Below are 24,315 nucleotides of genomic sequence, written 5' to 3'. Positions count from 1 at the left end.
GCACACTGCACAGTCAACCTGTGGAACACATTGCCAGGAAATGCTGTGAAGGCCAAAAATATAACTAAGTACACAAAAGAAGTAGAGGGTATGAAGGATACAGCCATCAATGGCTATTAGCAAAGATGGTCAGGGACAACCCCCTGTTCGGGTGTCCCTAACCCTCTGACTGCCAGAACCTGGAACTGGACGACAGGGGATGAATCACTCAAATTGGTCTGTTCTGTTAATTCCTTCTGAAGTATCTGGCTCTTGGCACTGTCAGAAGACAGGATACTGGGTTAGCTGGACCATGGGTCTGACCCAGTATGGTCATTCCTATATTTTTATTATGTGAAAATACGTATAAGCATCTAATCAAATACTAGTTAAAGATACTTATAAAGAAAAATTAATGCTATTAAAATGATTTTGACAATTATGTAATCATTGGAGTATTCACAACATGCCAGCTACTACATTAGAGAATCTTGTAAGAGAACATAAATTTCATGCCTATATTCCTTTTATTCTTTTAGTGAAAATGATTACAGCTACTGTGCATTCCAGTTCCCTTCTTTTTGTTAATATGTCAATAGTAATTCATTTTAGTTAGCATAAAACCACTTGTTAAATTATTCTGTTTCACAGAAGGTGTTTGAAGACCTTTCACTACCAGAGCTCATATAGTGTTTTCCCTCTACAAATTATATTTTTGTCATATCCTCTGTGTCTTGGGAATACAGCAGTTTGTGTTAACCTTTGAGCAGAAAGATTGATTATACTGTGCCACAAAGACTACAGCAGGGACGGTTTTGAACAAATGGAATGAAACACATTAAGGCCTTTTTCCACAAGGGGAGAAGAGATGCCTAATAGACACTATGGTGACCGGTATGAACAGATAATAGTGTTCTCAGTACTATATATGTTGTATCCAATTTGTCCAAGTTACTCTAGACAGACAAAAAAAAATTCTGAGTAACAATTACTCACTTTGACTTTCCCCTATGACAGGCAAAAGGTATAGTACTGGCTCTGCTTTAGTAATAGCAGAAAGCACTCAAGTCTGTGAGTGTGTCTAAATCAGAATATCAAGCATATGCAGACATAATGTTTATAAAAAAATAAAGATTCCTTCCACCCACCCCTCACCACGTATCTGCATGATTGTGCTAAACATCAATGAAGTGAAGTCAGTTTCATTAAGCTAAACTCTGTAAAAAATCTTCATTTTCCGTTTAAAGGATCTAATTCTGCCATCCTTACACAGTGAGTAGTGTTTTTCTCTGTGCTCAGTAACATTTATTTCAATGGGTTCACAAACTGAATAGGGTACTATTCATCATGAGTAAGGATGGCAGAATTTAATTTATTTCTATTTTTCCCCAGATGCTTCCAGTATTGCAAAAGAAACAAATATTTATTATTCTGACTCTGAGATCAAGTTACTTATAAAAAAAGCTTCAATTGTCTAAAGAAGAATTTTAAAGTACCACTGTTGCTTTGTCATTTTTGTGTCAAGCAACACGGATACTGTGCTAACCATTTTCTCCTCAGGTAACCACCAATATGAACCCTTTTCTCCACCATGAAAGGGCAGAATGTGCAATCCCCTTCAAAGAACACATAATATAGCTTCTTTAACTCTCCCTCCCCCTTTCCTGACCTCCTCTCACCTTCACAAAACATCTGGCTTCTATTGGGATAAGGCGGCACATCTCTCAAAAGGCTGCAGCCATACCACTGAACTCACAATAAAATACATTTTACATCATGGACATGTGCAATCATTTGCACAGACAAACCAAATTTCAACAAAATTTATTTAGTTGATTGATTTAGTTATAATTTAGTTGGGGATTGGTCCTGCTTTGAGCAGGGGGTTGGACTAGATGACCTCCTGAGGTCCCTTCCAACCCTGATATTCTATGATTCTATGAATAATCAGGGTGGATAATGTGGTATTCAATACCTGGTAAAATACAGGTAATGATTTTACAAAAACTTTCTGGGCTGAAAGATACTTTCACGATTTTGAGACTTTGGAAATCGTGTTTTGAGACTAATACATTGATATAATAGCAGCTATTACCTACTTTGTCCTGCTGATCTACCCTGGAGCTGCAAATATTTTTTGCACATTATTTAATATCTCATTGTTTTGAGATAGTTATGGTAAATACTCTAAATACCTGGAAGTAAAAAGGGGAAAGCAAAGTTGGTATGTTACAAAGATTCATAAAGAATGCAAAGCTTTACATTAATAAATCAGAAAACTATTTCAAACATGTGCCAGTATTTTTAAATGCTTCTCCAATAAGCAATAAAGATAATTAAGGATAAGTTATCACTAAAGAACTATTCTCTGAGCAAATTTAAGGGCCTAATTTATTAAAAAAAGAACACTCAGAAATGCATGCAATTTAATAGGCCACCTTCAGTTCTCTGGTTTCTTCATACAGCTTACTAGCCTGAGCCAGTCTTTTGTGAACATCAGTTGGTGTGCTTGTGTGTCCACAGACATCTCTGACTGCGTGGTTTGCAAAGGACTGTGGAATTCTCTCTCCTCTGTTAGCACCTATTTTGATATTATTTCTATGTGATTGTACCACTGTAGCGGTGGCTTATAAATACAAAGAAACATGATTTATACTAATACTCAACAGCTGCTAGGAAGAGGAAAAATCTTAAAGAAAAGAAGCAAAATCAGTGGGTCTGATTTTCCCTTCATTGCACCTAGGTAAAAAGGAATTACTCCACTGAACTCAATGAAGCTATAATGGTGTAAAACTGGTGTGAATGAGAGGAGACTCTGGCCCAATCAACATTTAAGAATACAAAACAAAATACCCTAATGTAGACTCTTCAAGGGTTTTGATGTCTTAAAACACAACTAACTTCAAACGGACAATACAACAGAGATCCAGTTTCCATAGAAACAAGTTAGATGAAGATGTGCACACCAAATAGTGGTCTCACAGCAAACAAGACTGCATTGCAGATATTGTTCTTTGAAAACATCTGGAAGTGTTTCAAACCACATCTTTAAGAAAAATAAATGTGTTTTGAACATTACTGAATGCTCTCAAACAAATAGAAAAAACAAAACTTTCTTAAATATTATAGTACTCATTGCTAATGTGGCCACGATCAAGGTACAAGTTGCTTCTCATAGTAAATCTTGTTCGGTGCTTACAAAATGACTGATTTATTTGGTATTGGACTGGAATATCAAATAAGAACCATCAGCCTAAATTTATTACTTTATAAAAATATACATCTGGAATAACTCATGGTACATCTACTCTGGAGCTAGAAGTGTAATTTTCAGCTCTGGTAGAAATACCTGTGCTAGCTCTGACAGAGCTTGCACATTAAAAAGAGAAGTGTACCTGCAGCAGTGCGAGTGGCAGGATGGGCTAACCGCCCCGAGTATGATCCTATCTGAAGCCCTATGTACACACTCAGGTGGCTAATCCATCTCGTGGCTCATGCCACTGTGGCTATGTTTTGATATTTAGCGTACAAGCTTGATTGGATTTATTGTGAGGATACTTCCTTAAGCTGCAAATTACAAGGCCAACTCCACTGTAGACATACTTTAAGATGTGTTTTAAATACACAGTTGTAAAACCAGGCTTTAGTAATTTAAAGTACATTTAGTTAAGATGCTCTAAAACTTATGATTTTCTGAATTCCAAATTTTTATTTATTTGTAACTTTTAGTGATTTAAATTATTTAACTTTACAAAGTGGCTTTTGCAAAAAAAAAAAAAAAAAAAAAGGAGTACTTGTGGCACTTTAGAGACTAACCAATTTATCTGAGCATAAGCTTCATTTGAGCTCACGAAAGCTTATGCTCAAATAAATTGGTTAGTCTCTAAGGTGCCACAAGTACTCCTTTTCTTTTTGCGAATACAGACTAACACGGCTGTTACTCTGAAAAGTGGTTTTTGTGCATGTGGTAGATTTACCACTTTGGATGAGATACTCAAAAGCTCTTAGCAATGGCCTAACTCTGTGCCCACCGAAGTCAAAGGAACTTTTACCATAGTCTTCAATGGCACCAGAGTAGGGCTCATGCTGAGTGCACTTTTGAAAATTTAATCCTTTAACGTAAAATCAACTGTAACGGACACTCTTAACTCATTACAATAATCCACCAGTTCCACTTATGTATTACTGTGCACTTCCAAATTGTAAAGACCAGCTAAATTCAAGTAAAAATGCATCAAACTTCACTGACATCATAGTGGCTCCTTGGGAAAAGTGTAATATCAAATCAATATTCTTAACAGGTGCACTGGTATTATATCTGGTCCAAATGAACCAGAAATACTGCCAAATTTTAATATACCTCTCAATGTCCGATGTGATGCAGTAACTTCTGAGAAGCATTACAGAGGAACAAGATACATAGCAGCTGCTTTGCAATCCACATACGTGCAATACACTGGTACATACATTTTAAATTTGTCAATATAAATATAGCAAAAAGAGGCTCAGTATTAACCCTGTTACACTATACTTAACTCATTACATATTGCATCAATACAAAGCACAAGATAGTACTCCCTTTATGTATATAGGCTTTCTTCTCATATTATTCCACACTTAGGAATGTAGGATTGCTACGCCACTCTTAATTCAATTTAACTCTTAATTTCCCTGATTTCGTTCAAATGGTTTTCTAATAATAGATCACACACAGATTGTTAATTTAAAATATATTTTCATATTAAAGAAATAAAAATATAATAGAATAGTTATTGAATTATCGTTCTGCAGGACAACCACCACTCCTGTGATCCCATGCTATGGCACCGTGAACAGACAGATAAATTAGAATGGTGTTACGCAAATTAAACCAGGAACAGGGAAATCTAATGAGATTAAATTGCACTAATGAATTTTACCTGCAAGGCTGGAGACTGGTAATTGACCAATTCCTTCTGAATTATTCATTATATAAAGCACAGCAACATAGTTGTAAAGAATGCATTACATTTTAGATGATAAAAGAAAAGATACAATACATTAATTCATAATATAATCAGGATATGGTTTACTGGTGATTTAAATTAATGAATCCTTTTTTTTTCTTTTAATATGGTTAGAGTTCATTATACATACCCTGATCCAAAACCTCTTCCTCTTCTCTTTTTGGCTGCTTCAGTGAAAAACTATCATCTGTTTTCTTGGTTTCTAAAGAGGGTTAAGAATATATCAATAATCTCTTTGTATATAGACTGAATTTAACATTTTCCTATACATTTTTTTTTTTAGCGAACTCAAGCATTTACTTTCTATATGTTTCTGTTGCTCAGGGAAAACAGACAAAGTAGTAGTACAGTAAATGATATACATGTAGGAGATTATTAAAACATAATATATTATGTTTCATACAACTGACCAGTACAATTAAGTATTCTAAAATTAAAGCAGGAAGAGCCAAAGACATGACATAATATATTACTTTCAGCTCATAGGACGGAAGTGCTTTACAAACATTAAGTTTCACAAAAACTTTAAGAGGTAGATTGGCATTATGCCCAGAGGTGAAAGTAAGCTGGTATGCCCCAGCAACCCGGCTTCCCCAGGGGGCAATTTAAAGGGCCTGGGGCTCCCAGCAGTGGCTGGAGCCCAGGCCCTTTAAATGGCCTCTAGAGCCCCACTGCTGGAGCCCTGGGGTAGTGGCTGCAGGGCCCTGGAGGCTATTTAAAGGGCCCTGGGCTCCCCTGCTTCTACCGCCCAGGCCCTTTAAATAGCCGTCGGAGCCCCGCCACTGCTACTCCAGGAAGCCGGGGGCTATTTAAAGGGCTGGGGCGGTAGAAGCAGGGGAGCCCTGGGCCCTTTAAACAGCCCCCAGAGCCCTAGGGTAGGGGGAGGCTCCAGGGGCTATTTAAAGGGCCAGGGCTCCAGCTGCCTCTGCCGCTCTGGGCCCTTTAAATAGCCCCCAGAGCCCTGGGCTGCTCCTGCTACCCCGTTGCGGGGGAGGAGGGTGCACTTACCTTACAGGATGGGCTGGGACTGGCTCTGACCTCCTCAACCCCGCCCCTTCTGGGGGCCAGAGCTGGCCCCAGCGTACCAGTAAATCACTCTACTTACTTTCACCCCTGATTACATCAATTTTAAAAATGTCAGAGAGAGTTTAAAACTACTTTCTACGGAAGACTCTTACTGATTTCAATTGATTTCAGATCAGGACTACAATGAACTGGTAGCTGGAAACAGAACCTAGGATATCCGGCTTCTAGTCTATGTTCTAACCCAGCAGACAACACATCCTCATTTAGGAATGCTTGACACACAGTCTAGAGCTTGAGCAACGTATGAGAGAGCTCAGGTGTGTGGCAAAACCTTTGGGCTCTCTCATGTCAACCAGCACTTGCTAAAAATATCACTGAAGTGATGTACTGGACCACACAGCAAGCGGGACAGGGAAACTACAGTACTAAACACTTCTTAATGGGCAATATAGGATGTGACACTTTGGAAAGACTGAGACACACCTTAGTTGCATAAGCCATGTAATGTAATGATAAAACTATGGCTGGACCATGGGAGGGAGGAAGGAAACTTGGCAATCCTGAACAAAGAAGTGGATAAAAGACTAATAAAGCAAATTTCCACAAATCACTGCTACCAATGAATCAGCATTTAACAACTGCATCTCAGACCTATGCATTTCATAAATTTCAAAAGAACATATCTAGATTCTTAAAAAAAAATCCTTATATACAAATTGCATAGTTAAGCATGTCTCTCATATAACAAACGAAGAGTGAAACCAATTTCAGACAATTTTCTTTTTACCTTCATGATGATGTCCATGCGTCATCATGATCATATCAGACTTGACTGGAATAGGAATATTTGCCTCCTGTGGAATGTTTCTGAACATATCTGGGTTTATATTCTGTGTACAGGTCATGTATGAAACAGCATGTTTGGCCTCCATGTAATACATAATGTAGAAATTGCACATTTCGTCGCTGGCTGTGCCCCTAAAGCAACACAATATAGAATATATTTTTTAAGAGTTAGAGAATAAAATGTGAGCTGTGCATTTAGATGTTACCAAACGCAAGAAGAAAAATCTATTTTAGTCTGCCAGCAATTGATAAAAAGGTTGCACTGAAGCTCTTTTGAAAAATAGTTCCCAATAAAATACACACCACAGCTTTTCAATACATGCAGCTTCTTTCCATTTACACTGTGGAATACCAGATTGCAGAAATTCCCTAGTCATCCAAGAAAACCCTTGAGAATGGTTTGTGTTTTGAATGTAAAGGAAGTGGCATTAAGTTAGTGGGGTGTTCAAACTGCCCTTCTCCCATTTTCTTCTCCCAGTCCCCCTTGCATCTCTTGGCATGTTACCATCAACAATGTGCTCGTTTTGTTGAAAGGGATAACCACGTATCAACCATCTATTTCACTCCTTAAATATTCTTTGCTGTAGTGTCTTTCAACCTAGATGTTATATCTTATTTACAAATCTTTACAAATAATTTACATTTAATTTCAGTACCCAGCATTCAATGCGATTATCTTTTTCACAATCTAATTCTTCCATTTATTGTCAGAAATGAGAGGAGTAATGCAGCACCACAGTCAGTTTCACTACATAATAAAACACTATAAGCATCTCCCAGATTGGTAAGGTGGTACTGCAGTCTCGAGAAAAAACATAATCACAAGCATCTGAGAGGAAGCAGCTTGTGTTGCAGGAATGATCCAAAATACAATTCAACAATAACTGTTCCTCATGGGCTTGAGGAAGACGTGGGCTATTCTGTATTGCCATATAACTCTGTCTTCAAGAGAAATCCACTCAATATGAAGAGCAAGTTTTTTAGAAACAATACTTCATGGCTTAAATAAATGACCTACTGTTACATAGGCCTGATTTTTTTCTTCAAGCCACACAGGTTGCTCTATATTTTATTTATAGCTGCATGTTGGTAGATACATTCTTCAGTATTCCTGACAATTCAATAGACAGGCTTTTTAATGAAAGGTTCACAAAAGGTGGCTTACATTGAGAAACATTTTTTAATTAGTTTGCCCAATTAGCCAGACAGACTACACTCAAAAAAAAGGTACGGGGGCGGACTATTAGCCGTTTGCAAAAGACGTCAATGCTGACTTTTCCAGTGACATCATCAAGCACTGCATTTATGTACCATAGCAATAACAACACCACCAGTCAGAGAGGAAGAGACAAGAAAAACCGTTCCAAAAGGTGAATTGATTTCTTCATGCTTTGGAAATGTAGTGTCCCTTGGGGACCACGGAAATCAGCCTCTGTCTTGGCAAGCTCTGCTTAAGCTTTTAAAAATCATTCACTTCCTCACTGTCTAACTCCGATACCTGCCAGTATAATTGCCTCCTCTTTAAAACCTAAGTAAAATGATGTGCAACTCAGAAATGGACTCTGGTTCACTTGACACATCTTGATAGTGTCAAAACATTTATAAGAAATAAAATTTAATATACTTGACATTATCTAGGAAATAAAGGAAATAATTTATGAATAGTAAGTTTTAGATAATATACTGAAATCCTAAATTCAGACATTCAGAATGAAATATTCAGTTTCATGAATGAAAGCTTTTAATGAATGGAAGAACTGATATAGAGATTCATGTGGCTACCCTAAACACACTGCCTCATGCAGAAGCTTTGATTCCATCACTTGGCTTGCAGAGCCACAATAATCAGAGGGATTTCCAGATCTTATTGTGCAATGTGGATAGGTACAGCTGTAATGAATTCATAGATTATATGGCCAGTAAGTAGCACACTGATGTAGTTAAGAAATTCAACAACATGCAGCATAGTTTTGCTATAGGTGCATATGAATACAGCCCAAGGAGGTTTTCTTACACATCTTTACTTATTTGCTTGACATGTGCATGAAGATTAGAGGGAAGATATGGGTTGCAGTTCAGTTTGTTACTGAGGTTTTGAGCTGTGGTACATATTGTGTGGGAGAGACCTCAATATTGATGCAAAAATGAGATTTATATAATTATTATAACTTAATATTTTCTAAGTCATTAAAACTTATTTTCACCTTTACTGAATATTAAGCTATAGCTAGAAGACTGTTATAGCCAGGATGCTTGGGATTATAGTAATATATATGTGTAGCTAGTTATGTTACAAAATGTTAAAGCTGATCAAAGACATTCTAGAAGCTTCCTGCTTCTATCTCCCAAGGATGAGCAAACCTCAAGGGGACAGAGCATATAAAACACTACAATTTTAAGCAGAGGCCTAACGGTAAAAAGAAATGTAGGGTGTGCTATCAGAGCAACAAATCTAGGTAAACTGGGCTCTACCAAGCCCCACCCTCTTGCAAGAAAATCTGCTTGCGTTCTTAAAAGTTGTAGAGGAAAAACATGTTAAGTTGGAGATGTTTGAAACTTTTGTTTTCTTCTTAAATGTTGAAATGACAGATACCTTTGTGAAATACATACCTGCAAATATGTTAGCTAAATGCAAAGCTCTTAATGTCACTGCTGTGTAAATAGTAAAATGCTCTGTGTACCAACATGGAATCTAGTGACCTTGCTAATCTAAAGAAAGAACCATTTACATATAGAATATTTATAGTGATAGGTAATTAATTATTGGCAGTGCACAAACAAACCCCTCAACCAACTCCAAAAGACAAGAATCATCCCTCCAAAGAAACAACTCTAAATATTTAAGCTGAAGACTTTGTAAGAGGTATTTAATTTAAAAAGACTGCGTTGAGAACTAAATTCTTTTGTATAAAGAACAGGAGTGTTTGGACTTTTTGAAAACAGATTTTTCTTTTCTTTCTTTTTTTTTTTTCAAACGCTAATAAAATTGAAACTATCTCAAAAAATGGACCGAATAAAAAAGTTAAAATTAATTTCAAAAGTAATCTGGGTCTTTCTTGCCATAAGAAGAACAGAGGCAAGTAAAGAAATGTTGCATATTCATTAAACAGATGGCCTACTCAGGAGCTAGAAATGTCATCTAAGCCAAACTAGAAGGCATGAAGCCAACAGGAGAGGGACAGCAACCAGTCGAAGGTTATGCTTTCCTATAATTTCATGAAAAGAAGAAGGGTTTAAAAACACTTGAGCACCTCTCACACACCATCTACTACTCTGCTCAAACATAGCACTTCACAAGCAAACTGACACACACACACGGCTCCAGAAGAAACCAACCAATGAAAACCTCCCAAAGTCTTCAACATGGACTGGTGAGAGGAAGTTAACAGGGGATTTGTTTTAAACAGGGGTGGTGGAGCCTTCCCAAAACTAGGGGACCAGGGCCCCTCTGCTCCCACCCCTTCCCCTCTTCCCTCTGAGGCCCTACCCCTGGCCAAGTCAGAAGCCAGAGTGGGGCTGGGAAACCTGGGCCCCCCCACCTGCCCGGGGTGTGGGGGACCTGAGAGCAGCCCCCGGCCCATGTCTTCGCCCTCCAGACTCTCTGCCCAGAGCAGGTGAAGAATCTGCAGCTCCCCACAGCTCCCTGGGCTCCAGCAGCTGGCCTGGCCAGGGGGCGGGGACTCATGGGAAAAGGAGTGGCAGGGGCAGGGTCTGTGGTAAAAAGTGGACCAGCAAGCCCATCCACTTTCAAAAAGTGGGAGTGCCATGGCCCCCTGGTCCTGCATCCCTGGTTTTGTAATGATTTTGCTGGAATATTAAAATGCTGTTGTAACTTAAAAGACGCTTTCTCCTGTTAATCAACAAGTGATTAGACTATATTCTGGAGAGGAAATTGGGCCTAAACACTGATAAACAGAGAAACAGTGGGACATAACTGGACTGAAGATTCCTAATATTCATAATTTACCTGTCTTAGAACAGATCCTTAAATGGATTATTGTAGGGAATTAATTTAAATATTTTCTTCAGTTTCATAGGGTTTAGTTAAGGCTGCGTACTTTCCCCTAATATAAACTGTCTGGTTATTTATTAATAAGCAACAGGATCCACTTGCCCCTACACAAACAGTTTTAGGTATCTAATAAGATATTAAAATTGAATTAACTATACTTTGGAGAAATAATATACTTTGGTCTTAATTTTCCAGGAGAAAAGCACCCCCAATGGTGTCATCTCTGTTAAAGCCTTTCACAGAGAGATATACAGAAGAGATTGTACTGGACATCACCAGTTTATCTCTTGTATTATATCATTTGTGGTGTTTTGTTTAATGTTTTGTTTCCTTAATAATTGCGATTATTTCACTTGATCTTGATCATTGTGTCCCCAAAGGTGACTAAATAGTGGGAGCCATACCCCTAAGTTGGCAGCAAGAGAAACAATTAGTAAGAGCTTACCTACCATTTCTTGTTTCTCTGGACCAAGAATTTTTAATAATTTTTAAATAAAATTATTTGGTGGTCCAACAGTTTAAAATTGCCCTTCCCTTTTCACCCCAAAATATTATATCTTAAGCTGCAAGTGGATTCATAGACAGAGCTATGGGCAAGACTGCTCTTCTCCAGAAAACTATGATCTTTATTTTGGATTTGGAGCCTGTCATAAATATAAAGGGAAGGGTAAACCCCTTTGAAATCCCTCCTGGCCAGGGGAAAGCTCCTCTCACCTGTAAAGGGTTAAGAAGCTAAAGGTAACCTCGCTGGCACCTGACCAAAATGACCAATGAGGAGACAAGATACTTTCAAAAGCTGGGAGGAGGGAGAGAAACAAAGGGTCTGTGTGTCTGTCTATATGCTGGTTTCTGCCGGGGATAGACCAGGAATGGAGTCTTAGAACTTTTAGTAAGTAATCTAGCTAGGTATGTGTTAGATTATGATTCCTTTAAATGGCTGAGAAAAGAATTGTGCTGAATAGAATAACTATTTCTGTCTGTGTATCTTTTTTGTAACTTAAGGTTTTGCCTAGAGGGGTTCTCTATGTTTTTGAATCTAATTACCCTGTAAGATATCTACCATCCTGATTTTACAGAGGGGATTTCTTCATTTCTATTTACTTCTATTTTTATTAAAAGTCTTCTTGTAAGAAAACTGAATGCTTTTTCATTGTTCTCAGATCCAAGGGTTTGGGTCTGTGGTCACCTATGCAAATTGGTGAGGCTTTTTATCCAACATTTCCCAGGAAAGGGGGGGTGCAAGTGTTGGGAGGATTGTTCATTGTTCTTAAGATCCAAGGGTCTGGGTCTGTAGTCACCTAGGCAAATCGGTGAGGCTTTCTACCAAACCTTGTCCAGGAAGTGGGGTGCAAGGTTTTGGGAAGTAGTTTGGGGGGGAAAGACGCATCCAAACAGCTCTTCCCCAGTAACCAATATTAGTTTGGTGGTGGTAGCGGCCAGTCCAAGGACAACGGGTGGAATACTTTGTACCTTGGGGAAGTTTTGACCTAAGCTGGTAAAGATAAGCTTAGGAGATTTTTCATGCAGGTCCCCACATCTGTACCCTAGAGTTCAGAGTGGGGGAGGAACCTTGACAGAGCCTGCTACATATATGCATATCTGTCACTTTAAGGTTAGGCTAGCGTGCTGTGTGTCATATGGGCCTACTTCTTGACATCAATATTTGCTCTGAAAAAGAAGATTATTTACCTGTATAGTAACCTTCTTTTCATGTTCTTCAAGATGTGCAGTCCTTACACATACTCCACAGCTGGTGACTGCATGTCGAGTGCACATGTCAGAGCACTTTCTAGTTACCAGTGCCTGTGGGGTGGTGCATGTGACCTTTGCTCCCTTGTGCACCCAGTGAGGGTATAAAGGGTAGAGTCACCCCTTCAGGTCCTTCACCACTTGCAGAGCTCATAGCTTGTGGACTCTGAAATAGCGGGGATCGGTTGTGGAATGAGTGAGTGTGGTGTATGGATTACACATTTCTAAGAACATCCATTACTATACAGGGAACATCTTTTTCTTCTTCCAGTGATAATCTGTATCATATTCCACAGCTGGTGACTCCCAAACAGTAGTCCTTCCTGGATGCAAGTACAAGGAGTTCACGCCAACAGGGACTGAAGCACGGCCTTGCCAAACCCAGGACTGGCCTTGGTTGCTTGCACAATGCTTTGTGAATGCGTGTACAGATGACCAAGTTGCTGACCTGCAAATGTCATAGAATCATAGAACATCAGGGTTGGAAGGGACCTCAGGAGGTCATCTAGTCCAACCCCCTGCTCAAAGCAGGACCAATCCCCAATTTTTGCCCTAGATCCCTAAAATGGCCCCCTCAAGGATTGAACTCACAACCCTGGGTTTAGCAGGCCAATGCTCAAACCACTGAGCTATCCCTCCCCACCTTCCTTATGGGAAGCCGCTAATGCAGCCTGCGCTCTGGTGGAACACACTAGCTAGTACTCTGCCAGTGGGAGGTGCCACTGCCAGTAAAAACCATGAACTAATGCACTGGGCTATCCAGCTAGATACTCCTGAGTGGACGTTGCCTGTCCCCTAACCCTCTCTCCATAAGCAACAAAAAACCTGGCGGATTTCTGAAAGCACCTAGTCCTGTCCAAGTAGAATAGCAGGGCCCTTCTCACATCCAATGCATGTAACTGCTGCTCCACCCTTCCTGCATGAGGCTTCGGTAAGAATACAGCCATACTGATGGTTTTATTGATATGGAATTTGAATACCACCTTAGGCAGGAGTCTAGGGTGGGATCTCATTATCCCTATGTCTGACAGTGTATGGTGCTCCTGTCATCAAAGTCTGTATCTCTCCCATCTGCCAGGCCAATGTAACTATCAGAAGAAAGGCAACTTTCACACACACACAGAGAAATGGACATGTTGCCAATGGCTCAAATGAGGCCTCCATGACAAGACCCAGATTGAGGTCCCACACTGAGGCAGGGAACTTAGGTGGCAGAAAGATTCTAGAGATGCCATCCAGGAACTTCTTTGCCCCCGAGTGTGAAAAGACAGAGAAGTGGTCAATCAGTGGATGTATGGCCAATATGGCTGTGAGATGCACCTGCAAAGAGCTTAAGAAGAATACTACTGTTTCAAATGACAGAGTGACTCCAGACACCTGCCTGGTCCAGGGAAATTCTGACCAACTTCCATTGGTCCAACAAAAGATACTACCTCATCCACCTTGTCTTTCTCATGTCCTGTGTCATAACCACAACAACACTGCAAACAACATATTCAAAGTAAAACACACCGGGACAATGCATTTGCATTAGCTGGGAGAAAACCTTTTTTCCTCTTGTTTGAAGGGGGTTTTGGAAGAAATTGACAGTTGCCTGGAACAGAATAAAAGAAGCAGGTCACCCCAGCATTAATCTATAAAGGGATCTCAGTGGGGAACTGGGGAAGAGAGCCATTTTGCACCAGAGCATGACGAGGGAGGCTGCTGCAGCAGGAGCACAGAAAGGGGGTGAAGATGCTGCCTGTCTGCTTGCCTGATGCAACACAGATGTTACCCTAAGAACTCCCAAGGCAAGGGTGAACTAGTGAGGGACACTGTGGTTAGGATGTTTCATTGTTTTGGGAGACCTGTAATCTGTACTTTCAATGATTAAATATAGCAGAGCACTAAGATGTTAGACTGGGCTGTCTGACTACTGTATGTCCTCAAGAGAGTTAACCTGTAAACCAGAAGTTTCACACCTTTGGTGTGGAATTGTGGGAGAGGGGTGTGTTTAAGTATTGGGGAGTCTCAAGGGCCAGTGGAGTGCCCAGAATGGCTAGGCAGCTAGATAGCAAGTTCCTACCCTTAGAGGGGGGTGCCAGATAGGAGGTCTGCACCCAGAGTGCGTGCCTAGGGATGTGAAGGTTTGGGTCGTGGTTGGACACTGTTCAGATGCCAGGAGCTTGAAAAGCACAGAGGCTTGGATTCTTCTCACAGCATTCCTAGTGGGTGGCCTGGAAGAGATGCTTCCTAGGATCTGTGCCAACAAGGTCCAGGTTGATTGCTTCCTGCTATTTATAAAAGTATCTCCTGTATTGAGCTGGAGCATGAGCTCTCTGACAGCATCAACCAGTGAGTGTCCACACAGTCAGGGGGAGAGAGTGGAGGGAGAAACCTGCCCTCATTCTTAGTCAGAAGATTTGGTCACCAGGTGAGAGGCTGGGGGCACTATGGAGAAGTTGCACAGGACTGAATACCGGGTCTGCCTTGGCATGCTGGGGCCAGTAAGATCACTGTAGCCCTCTCATGCTGGATCTTCTGCAACATCTTTGGGAACAGCAGAATTGGGGGGGGGGGAGGGAAGACATTGTAGAAGAGCGCCTTTATCCAGGGGAGGAGGAATGCATCCAACTAGGACACTGAGCCTCTTCCCCCACTTAAGAAATATCTGTGGCAAACAGGTCCCCCATTTGCAAAGACCAAGAAGAAACCCTCTCAATGAACTGACCATTCATGATTCCTCATGAAATGTCTACTCAGATTGTCTGCCACTATGTTGTCCAGCCCTGTCAAGTCAACTGCTAACAAACGGATATCATGCCTCCTGACAAACTTCCATAGTTGCACTGCTTCCTGGCAGGGTCATAATGATCTGCTCCCTCCTTGCTTGCTGAGATAAAATATTGCAGCCATGTTGTCAGAAATCATCTGGATGGAATAGCCCTGAATGTCCAGCAGGAATAATCTTCAAGCATTGTGCATAGCCCATAGTTCCAGTACGTTTGTTGTGAGGACCTCTCCACCACTGACCACTGGCCCTGGGCCAAATGGTTGTCATATGTGCCTCCCATCCAATCATGGAAGCAACTTTAAGTATCATCCTGGACGGAGGATCTGGAGAAAATGGGACTCCACCGCAGGCGTTGTGGGGAATCTTTCCACCAGTCCACAGTTTGAAGGACTGACAGTTAGATGTATACTCGCAAATCCAAATGCTGTCTGCAGCAAGTTGACAGCATCTATGCCTGCAACTGACTAAAGTGGAACCTTGTCTATGGTGTGTTGAAGGTGCATGCTGGCTTGAGGCCCATCAGCATGAGGCAGTCTCTTATCTGAGTTTGAGGGTTGGAATGTAGATCAAAGCACAAGTTCTGCAAGGTCCCAAATCTTCTCGGTGGCAGGCAGGCCAAGCCTTGGTGGCATCCATCATAGCCCCTATGAACACTATCGGTCACGTGGGTGTAAGGGTCAATTTCTTTATGTTCACCAGCAGTCCTAGACATGACAGTATCTTAAATATTATTCTCACACTGGACTGCACCTGGGGCTCTGAGTGACCTTTGACTGGCCAGTTTTCAAAGTAGGGAAACACCTGGATACCTATCCTTCTGGATTAGGCCTCCACCGCTGCCAGACATTTTGTAAATAATGTGGGTGCTGTTGAGAGCCCAAATGGCAAAACTTGGCACTGGTAGCGATTGTCTCCTAATGCAAACCTCAGGAAGCACTTGTGGGCTCAGTGAATTGTGCTGTGGACATATGAATCCTGAAGGTTGATGGCAGCATGATGATCTAGGGACGGGATGCTAGATACCATGGATACCATCCGGAATCTGAACCTTTTGATGTAGGTGTTCAGGCCCTTTACGTCCCAGGACAGCTCAAAGCCCTCACTTTTTTTTTTTGGATGAGGAAAATCTTTTTTTCCTTTGCTGCGAGATGACCTCTTCTATGGCACTGAGAGCTAAGAGGGACTGAAGCTTCTGGTGTAAAATGCTCGGAGTGGTTGGGGTGTAGACCACCAAGAACCTGAGTGTGGCCCTAGAGTCTTTAAGTGACCTCATGTTATAAAACAAGGAGCAAACTTCAAAGGGCAGGTCCCTGACTGCAATGTGTAGCTCCCTTGGAATTCTCAAGGAAAGAAGCCACAATGAATGCAGCAGCCATTGCCCAGGAGTGTGCATCTGTGGCATTTAAGGCTGTCTGAAGGTCAATTTTAGTGTCCAGCTGTCCCTCTGACACCAAAGCCTGGAATTTGCTTCTGTGTTCTCTAAAGTTGCCGCTAGTTCCTGGTGTGGACACGTGGATTCTGCTGTGGAAAAATATGGGCCAAGGATGACAGGCAGTACTCCTCTGAGAGTGGGAGAGTCCTCCCTGGCATTGGTAGCACCAATGGTATCAGTCCCAAGGGGCACAGAGAACTTCCTGCAGGCAACACCAGACCCAGGAAACTGGACCGTGGAATTGGCATATGGTGCTTGCATTCCTGAAGAGGCCAGGAGACTTCTCTGTGTACATGGCGGGAGGCCCTAACTCCCATGCCACCGAGGTGGACTGAGGCTGCAGTCTTGCTTGCGTTGTTGTCGGTGTCTTGTGAGGTGGAGTTGGGCTTGGTACCATGATGCCAGTATGGCTGAGATAGTGCTAGGTGATACCTGCAGCATGTCTGGGTCACCTCAGCTAGTGCTCATCCCAGTGCTCAGTGAGAGCTTTTCCTCAGCTTTGAGGGACCTTTGATAACAACCTAGTTGTCTTATGAGGTTTAATGTCTGAGCCTGGGGAAGGTGTTTTGTGCCTCTTTTCTCTGCTTGGTGTCCAGTCGATTCTGGTGTTTTCGCAGTAGCGAGGCTGATTTGTGAGGCACCTTTGGGTCATTCTGAAAATGCCTCAAGTGCAGACCTTGAATACCTCTGATCCCTGACAGTCTGGAAACCTCAGGACAGGGGTCCACACCTGGATGCATGGACTACTTGAGAAGGAATGTCTTCAGGTGAGACTCCCTCAAATTTTGGGTCTGCTTCAAAAAGGACGTGCAGATCATTCACCAGTCCAGAACACGCCTCTTGCTGAGGCAGATGAGATACCGGCATGACTGCTTCACATGAGGGGCAGAGCTTGAAGGTGACTTGTGGTCTCCCATGTGGAACCAAAGGTGGTACCAGTCCCATTGGTGGATGGTAGTCTTGACAGTCCCGCAAAGACTGACTAGCTAACACTGCCAACTAAATAAAAGAGGTAATTTGCTCTGAACAGAGCTGTTCCGTGGCAGTAAGAAGGACCTGAGGATGTTGGCAGGGGGTGATTCTGCCCTTTATACCCATCCTGAGTACACAAGGGAATGAAAGGCACCTCCCCACAGGCATTGCTAATTAGAAGATTCTCTGATGCATGCACACAGGATGTGCAATCACCAGCTGTGGAATATGATCTGGACTATCACTTGAACTCTGGTGATAGGCATGGTATAAGAAGTTTGATAGTTTCTTATACCATGTCTATCACCATAGTTCTTTGAGTGATGGTTGGTAGTGATAGTTGCAAGCACTGCCTGTTGGTTTCCAGACACAGTTTAAAAACTTGTGATCTTGATCTATGAATCTTTGAATACTTTGGGACCAAGCTACTGCACAAAGTAAAACTCTCTACCCATGTTATATTGTAACAGTTAAGAACAGCAGAGGAACTCAAGCTTACAGAGGTAACTGATGTCAGGCAATTTTTGAAGAGGTATCCTGTACCTCACCTCAATAAATCTTGGAAACTGAGGTAATGGTTCTGCAATTGCCCAGTTACTTTCATAATCAGGGCCCACAAATTAACCTTGAATCTGGTCTGTCAGGGCCCACATAGACAGATCTTTGGCATGTGCAACATGACCCATCTATTTTCAGTGGGGAAACAGACAGTGGGGAAAGGGCAGATTGAGGGATGTCATGAGGAAACTGGGGAGGTTTAAATTCATAAAGCAAGATGATGTGCAGGAGTTAAAATGTTGGGGGTATGTCTTCTTATTCCTCTGGTTGTGTGTATGTCAAATTCTTTAAAAAGTTCCTTGAGCTCTGGGCAGGCAATTTTGTGTCTACTTTTGAATAAATATTGACTAAGGAGTTAATAGAAGAGGAACAGAAAAACTTGTTTCTTCGATAAAATAAAAGTTTCTTTGCCATACACAATAGAAATCTACTTAATAGTTACCTTTGTATTCAGATTTATACATCCAAGTGGGGTGTATACTTGGATTTTTTTGTCAAATTCAGCACTCATTATTAACAGTTAAGATGAAGAATCATGGAATAAGATTACAAAATAAGGTGCAAGTTAAAGAATATTTTCCACGCTTTCAAGGTCACCTCCAAACCAGACGATCTTTTCTTTATATATTTCAACACAAACATTAAAAAACAAGACCAAGAAATTTTCACTTTGCAGAGGAATGGGTGGTACAATGTTTAATGGGAAAAAAGCAGCTAGATTCTAAATAACTTAAGTGGGCCAAAAGATGACAAATTCAGTTTTATTTATCCAGATATAAAAGTAAATAATATAGGAGGAAGGAATCAAACTGAAAAAAAAGTGTGATGAACAGGACAATCATCCAGCACATTGATTAGAAAAAAGAGTTTGGAGGTTATGGTAGAAAAATCATTAAAACCATCATTCTGTGCACAGCAGCAGTTAAAAAAAAATCAAAGAAGATACCGGCATGTATTAGCAGAGGAATAGAATAATAAACCAGAGTTGATACTGTGACAAAAGCTCTGTCCTTGCCTCCGTGGTTCCCGCGTTTCCTGGCAGATTTCGCTAGCCTTAGTGGCTCACTGTGACCCTCCATGTAACCCTTCTCTCTCTAGAGACAAGGGTCACAGTCTACTGAGCCATATTCATCATAAGCCAGCGAGGGAGGTGAGGAGAAGTTATCCCTCCTTGCACAGTCTCTGTTGTCTCCCAATCTCAGTGATTAATCAGGGGGCAAAGATGGAGGGGAGCCCGGGCCCACCCTCTACTCCGGGCTCCAGCCCAGGGACCCTAATAGGATCAGCTATGGTAGCTGACCTTTTAGAAACATGACATGTACAATTCCCTAGGCTACTTCCCCCACAGAAGCCCTCACTTCCTCAAGCTCCACTTCACCCTTACGTCAGGGCCTCCTTCCTTGTGCCTGATATGGTATGTACTACTCAGTCTCTCTGACAGTGCAACTTCCTCCCACAGCTCCTGACATGCACACCCACCTGACTGACTGGGAGTCTTTTAACTAGTTTCAGCCAGCCCCGATTGGCTTCAGGTGACCCAATCAACCTAGCCTTCTCCCTGCCTTCTGGAAAGTTCGTAATTGGGCCCAGGTGTCTTAACTGACCTGGAGCAGCTGCCATTTCACTTATCCTGGTACCAGTGATTTGTTTAGCTTGGAGCTAATATATCTATCTCCCACTACTTTTCTGTAGCCATCTGGCCTTGCCCCGTCACAATACCGAACAAGAAATTTGTTAGACTCCAGATGGAATATTGTGCGCAGCCATGAACAGTGTAGAGAGAGATGGGTGAAGTAATATCTTTTATTGGACTAACTTCTGTTGGTGAGAGAGACAAACTTCTTAATTACAGAGAGCTCTTCTTCAGGTCTGGGAAAACGTATTAAAAGTGTCATAGGCTAAATGCAAGATTGAACAGGCAGTTTAGCATAAGTAGTTAGCACATATTCTAAGGGACTATTCACGATGAAGTATAAAAAAATATTACCACACCCACCTTCTCTAATATCCTGAGACTGACAAGGCTACAACAACATTGCATGAACAATCTAGCACAGCTAAGTCTTTGTTGACTTTAAAGAGGTGAAGTATAACACAATAGTATGACCATATCTGAAGAATCTTTTATGAGTAAAGTTTAATGCAGCTGGATAAGAGAGGACCCAATGAAAGTTTTCACTGATATGAAAGAGACTGAATGCCTATTAACAAGAAATTTTTACACGGTTAAAAGAGTCAAGAACTAGGGAACAAAATCTGAATTTTAGATAGAAAATCCCTATTGAATTATTTTTTTAAAGTGTAGTAAGTGGTGTGTGTATGAATTTTTACATATATTTGATAGGACGCATGGGAAGCAATGATTATAGTTAAAGTTATCTGACACTTTCCATTTTAAGCTTTCAGTTGCTTATAATTTTGCCAAACGAACTATAGCATGCCTCATGCTGAATTAGTTTGGAAAATTTCAGCTGAAACAGGTCAGCGGTTTCTGCAAATGCTCTCCCTGTTGGTGCTCAGGCAGCAAGGAAAAGAAGAATGTAGTCTCACTAGAATGCAGAGAGATGAGGAGTTGGGTCTGGAGAGGTGGCAGGGAGAATGTTAGGAGTATTTGCACTTCCTAACATTTGAGGGTTTGACTGTGCAACTGTAACATTCTTTTAATGTAGGCTTTTGTATGACAAGGGAAAAATAAGTTAATGGTAAAAGCAACTGAAGCCAGAGGAGAAACAGCAAAGGAGCTAGCTCTAGGAGCATTCGGGTTGTCTGACAAATACAGTCCAGTGTGGATAGGACAAAATTTGATTAAATCAAGATAAACTTGTTTCTTTTAGGAATCAGTGCAAATTTAGAATTACTATCCTTTGCACAAAGAAACACAATTAAACAAAACAAGATGAACCTTTTCGGTCTTGACTAGGCAATTCAACGTGCATGAAGACAAGGCAAATGCAGAATCAGGGCCTTGTTTTCCAAGATTTAAACAAGGACTGCTAAGCTGTACCTCAAACAGAAGTTGTGGGCTTGATGCAGGAATTGTTGTGTAAGGTTCTGTGGCCTGAGTTATGCAGTAGGTCAGATTAGATGATCATAATGGTCTCTTTTGGCCTTAAAAGAATCTATAAACATTATATAGCTAAATCAATCATTGGAATTTACTGACAAATATAAATTCCAATTATTTTTTATACATATTTCCTTGTTAAATGATTTTTAAAGCTCAGAACGGGAACAACAGAAATAAAGATACGGCTACTTTATCCATTTTCCAGGAAATAATGTGTGTGGCTCAAAGACTTGTTATTAAAATAGTCAAGGGGACTATTTTCAGTTTCACAACATTTTCATTTGTTTTTAAGAAAGATACGTAATCCATGCATTCTTTATAGTTTAATTGTATTAGTAGTAACTTCACAGATATCCAGTGCAATACTCAGTAATGTTAATTGTGGATCTAATTGTGTGATTTTCATCTAGAATTTTTAATACTTATTATGGCGGTAATTTCTTCTTACCACTGTATCTTTGTGCACTTCCACAAAATGTTTCAGCCTTCTGTGTAACTGCTTAATGTGCATGTGTTTTTTTTGCTCCAGTTTAATGGACGTCAAGTATAAGCCGCATAATGAATTTTTAAGTTTTTTTTATATTAAACATTTAGCATTAGTGTCAGGGCACATCTGTTCCCAATATTTATTTCTAGCTTTTATGTGCAGGAAATATTCAAACATTCTCGAACTGAATAATGTTTCGATTTACTGGTTTAAGTTTTCATATGCAATAGCAATGGATTTGGAAATTTCTACAGTATGGCTACAATGTCTGGTTGGACAGATATATACTGAGAGGGAGGTAATTCCAATGCCTAAACTAAAGGAATTAGCAGAAATTAACATGAGATTCATATTACTCTTAGTCGTTGAAAGGATATTAGCACATACAAAAAAATCTTCCCTAGACAAGATATCCTCTTACTACCATTAAAAACGATATTATTGTTCAATAATAGTTTTAAGATTATTTTATAGTGGGGTACATTTTATTCATTGTGCAAGTTTTACATTTCTTTTTTTAAACAACGTTTCAGTTTGTATCTTACATTTGGATATATTTATATTAATTTTGTGAGCTTTATAAAAAACAGTTTTCCAACATATTCCCTCTCATTTCTCCTTCAGTTGCTGTTACCCACACAAGTACTTTAACTATTTGCTTAAAGAAATATGACTATCAAGTGCCGAACATCAAAATCTGTGCTGAAGTCAAGGGACTTGAGGGTGCTCAGCACACTGCAGGATTAGCCCCTTTAACAGCTGCAGTATCTAACTCCAGAAGTGGAAGACTCAACCTGTACATATCCCTTTTCCTACTACATCTCACAGAGTGAAGAAAGAATTAATGTTTTTAAAAATGGACCCTCACGTGAGAAGCTAATGTGTCTATTTTAAAAATAAAAACGTATACATAGTAAAATGGACAATTTACAGCCCAGGCATTATCTCCTGCTGAATAGCACCACTGAAAAGTAATAAATAATAAATCATTCAGAAGAAAATTTGAATCTTATTGTCACCTGTCAGCCTGTACATGAAAGAAAAACTCAGTCTTTTATCCAACAATACTATTTTTCCTTTTTGGTACTTAAGATTTCTAAATGTAACCCAAAATAATAAACTTAGGTAATAATTACTCCTGGAAGAAAATATCAGAAAATCTGTAATGTGTAGTTAATCATGTGCTATGTTGTCCTTAAATTATCTTGAGCCATCAATGCCATCAAGTGACAGAAAATACTTTTAACTTGGAGTTTTTGAAAAAATACTCCTGTGAAATAGTCCTTTTAGATATACTTCTAAATCAGGTATTTGGCTGAATGGGTTAATTTGAGCAATGTGGTTAGAAGGGGGATTATTAGCCAAAGTACAGGCAATTATGTAGGCCTGAATGGCCCTTTCCTGACCATGTTTATATTCCTAACTGTCTGGGGAGCAAGCCAAACAATCCCAACAGAATGAAGAAGTTTGTTCAGATACCTTTGAGGGGATCGAAAACATGAATGCATGTTCTACACAACCAGTACAATGGTAAAAGAGGTTTTTTAATAAAGTATAAAAATCATACCCTATGTGCGTCTCCATAGTTCTACCTTCACCAGTGAAAAGACACCTCGCTGCTAAAGTATCACCAAAGCTAATGTCTACTGGGTGTTCCACAGGATAGAAGGCCTGAAAGAGAATCCAAGGAAAATGATGTATTAGAATTAGTGAACACTCTCAATAGGTGACATCCTCTGTTTTCTTATTTTATCTGTGAATCATTTTCATATATATAATTTCATTCTCTATATTAAAATATATGCACACAAAAATAATATGAGTCTGAAATTAAAATGCTTTAAAGGTAATCCACAGAACAATTAACATAATTCTACCATGACTAATCAGTCTCAGTGAAAGAAACGAACAGAACATAAAACCCCAACAAAACTAAAATTATTTTAAGTGCCACACCTCTCTCTCAGTGGCTCTCACTACGTGTCTCAACACAAATCATGATGGTGACATCAGTTAGCAAAAAACCTTTTGAACACTGTATACTAGCTCGCTGGTGAATAAACAACAGCTGGTTTTGTTTGTTTGACTCTCTGGTACAACTTCACAATGTTTTAAAAAGGTAAAAATATGTCAAGGATATAAAAATAATGAATTATGAATCTTGCTCACAAGACTGCTCCCTATATTACTAGATATATGCAAGGCACTGCTGAGAATGCAGACTGTCAGTGCAGGAGCTGTTCTCCTTTGTGAAGGATGGAGATAGGAAAGGAAAGAGAGCAACTAGGATTCCCTCCCCATCTTTTAAGTAACCGAATGGAGAAGTAAAGATATAAAGGAGACACTTTCTTCTACTGTTTCTATCTCCTTTCCTGCCAGCTGCCTGGTATGAGGAAAGAAGATTGCTT

At 40.3% G+C, this 24,315-nt stretch overlaps 1 protein-coding gene across 9 annotated transcripts in view; it reads right to left on the bottom strand.

Moving 5' to 3' along the window:
- Positions 1-24,315, bottom strand: part of PAM (peptidylglycine alpha-amidating monooxygenase) — a 222,824-nt gene that overhangs the window by 52,027 nt on the left and 146,482 nt on the right. For all 9 annotated transcript variants that reach the window (XM_048849474.2, XM_075128592.1, XM_075128594.1 and 6 more), the window contains exons 12-14: positions 23,475-23,578; positions 6,799-6,989; positions 5,116-5,187 (exon numbers count right to left, since the gene is read on the bottom strand). In XM_048849474.2, coding sequence (XP_048705431.2) covers positions 5,116-5,187; positions 6,799-6,989; positions 23,475-23,578 — 367 coding nt within the window. The remainder of the gene's footprint in view (positions 1-5,115; positions 5,188-6,798; positions 6,990-23,474; positions 23,579-24,315) is intronic.

Source organism: Caretta caretta, chromosome 5 (assembly GCF_965140235.1).
Source record: "Caretta caretta isolate rCarCar2 chromosome 5, rCarCar1.hap1, whole genome shotgun sequence".
Classification (NCBI taxonomy): Eukaryota; Metazoa; Chordata; order Testudines; family Cheloniidae; genus Caretta; species Caretta caretta.
The sequence above is the reverse complement of the archived record's forward strand: the minus strand, read 5'-3'. Positions and strand labels throughout refer to the sequence as shown.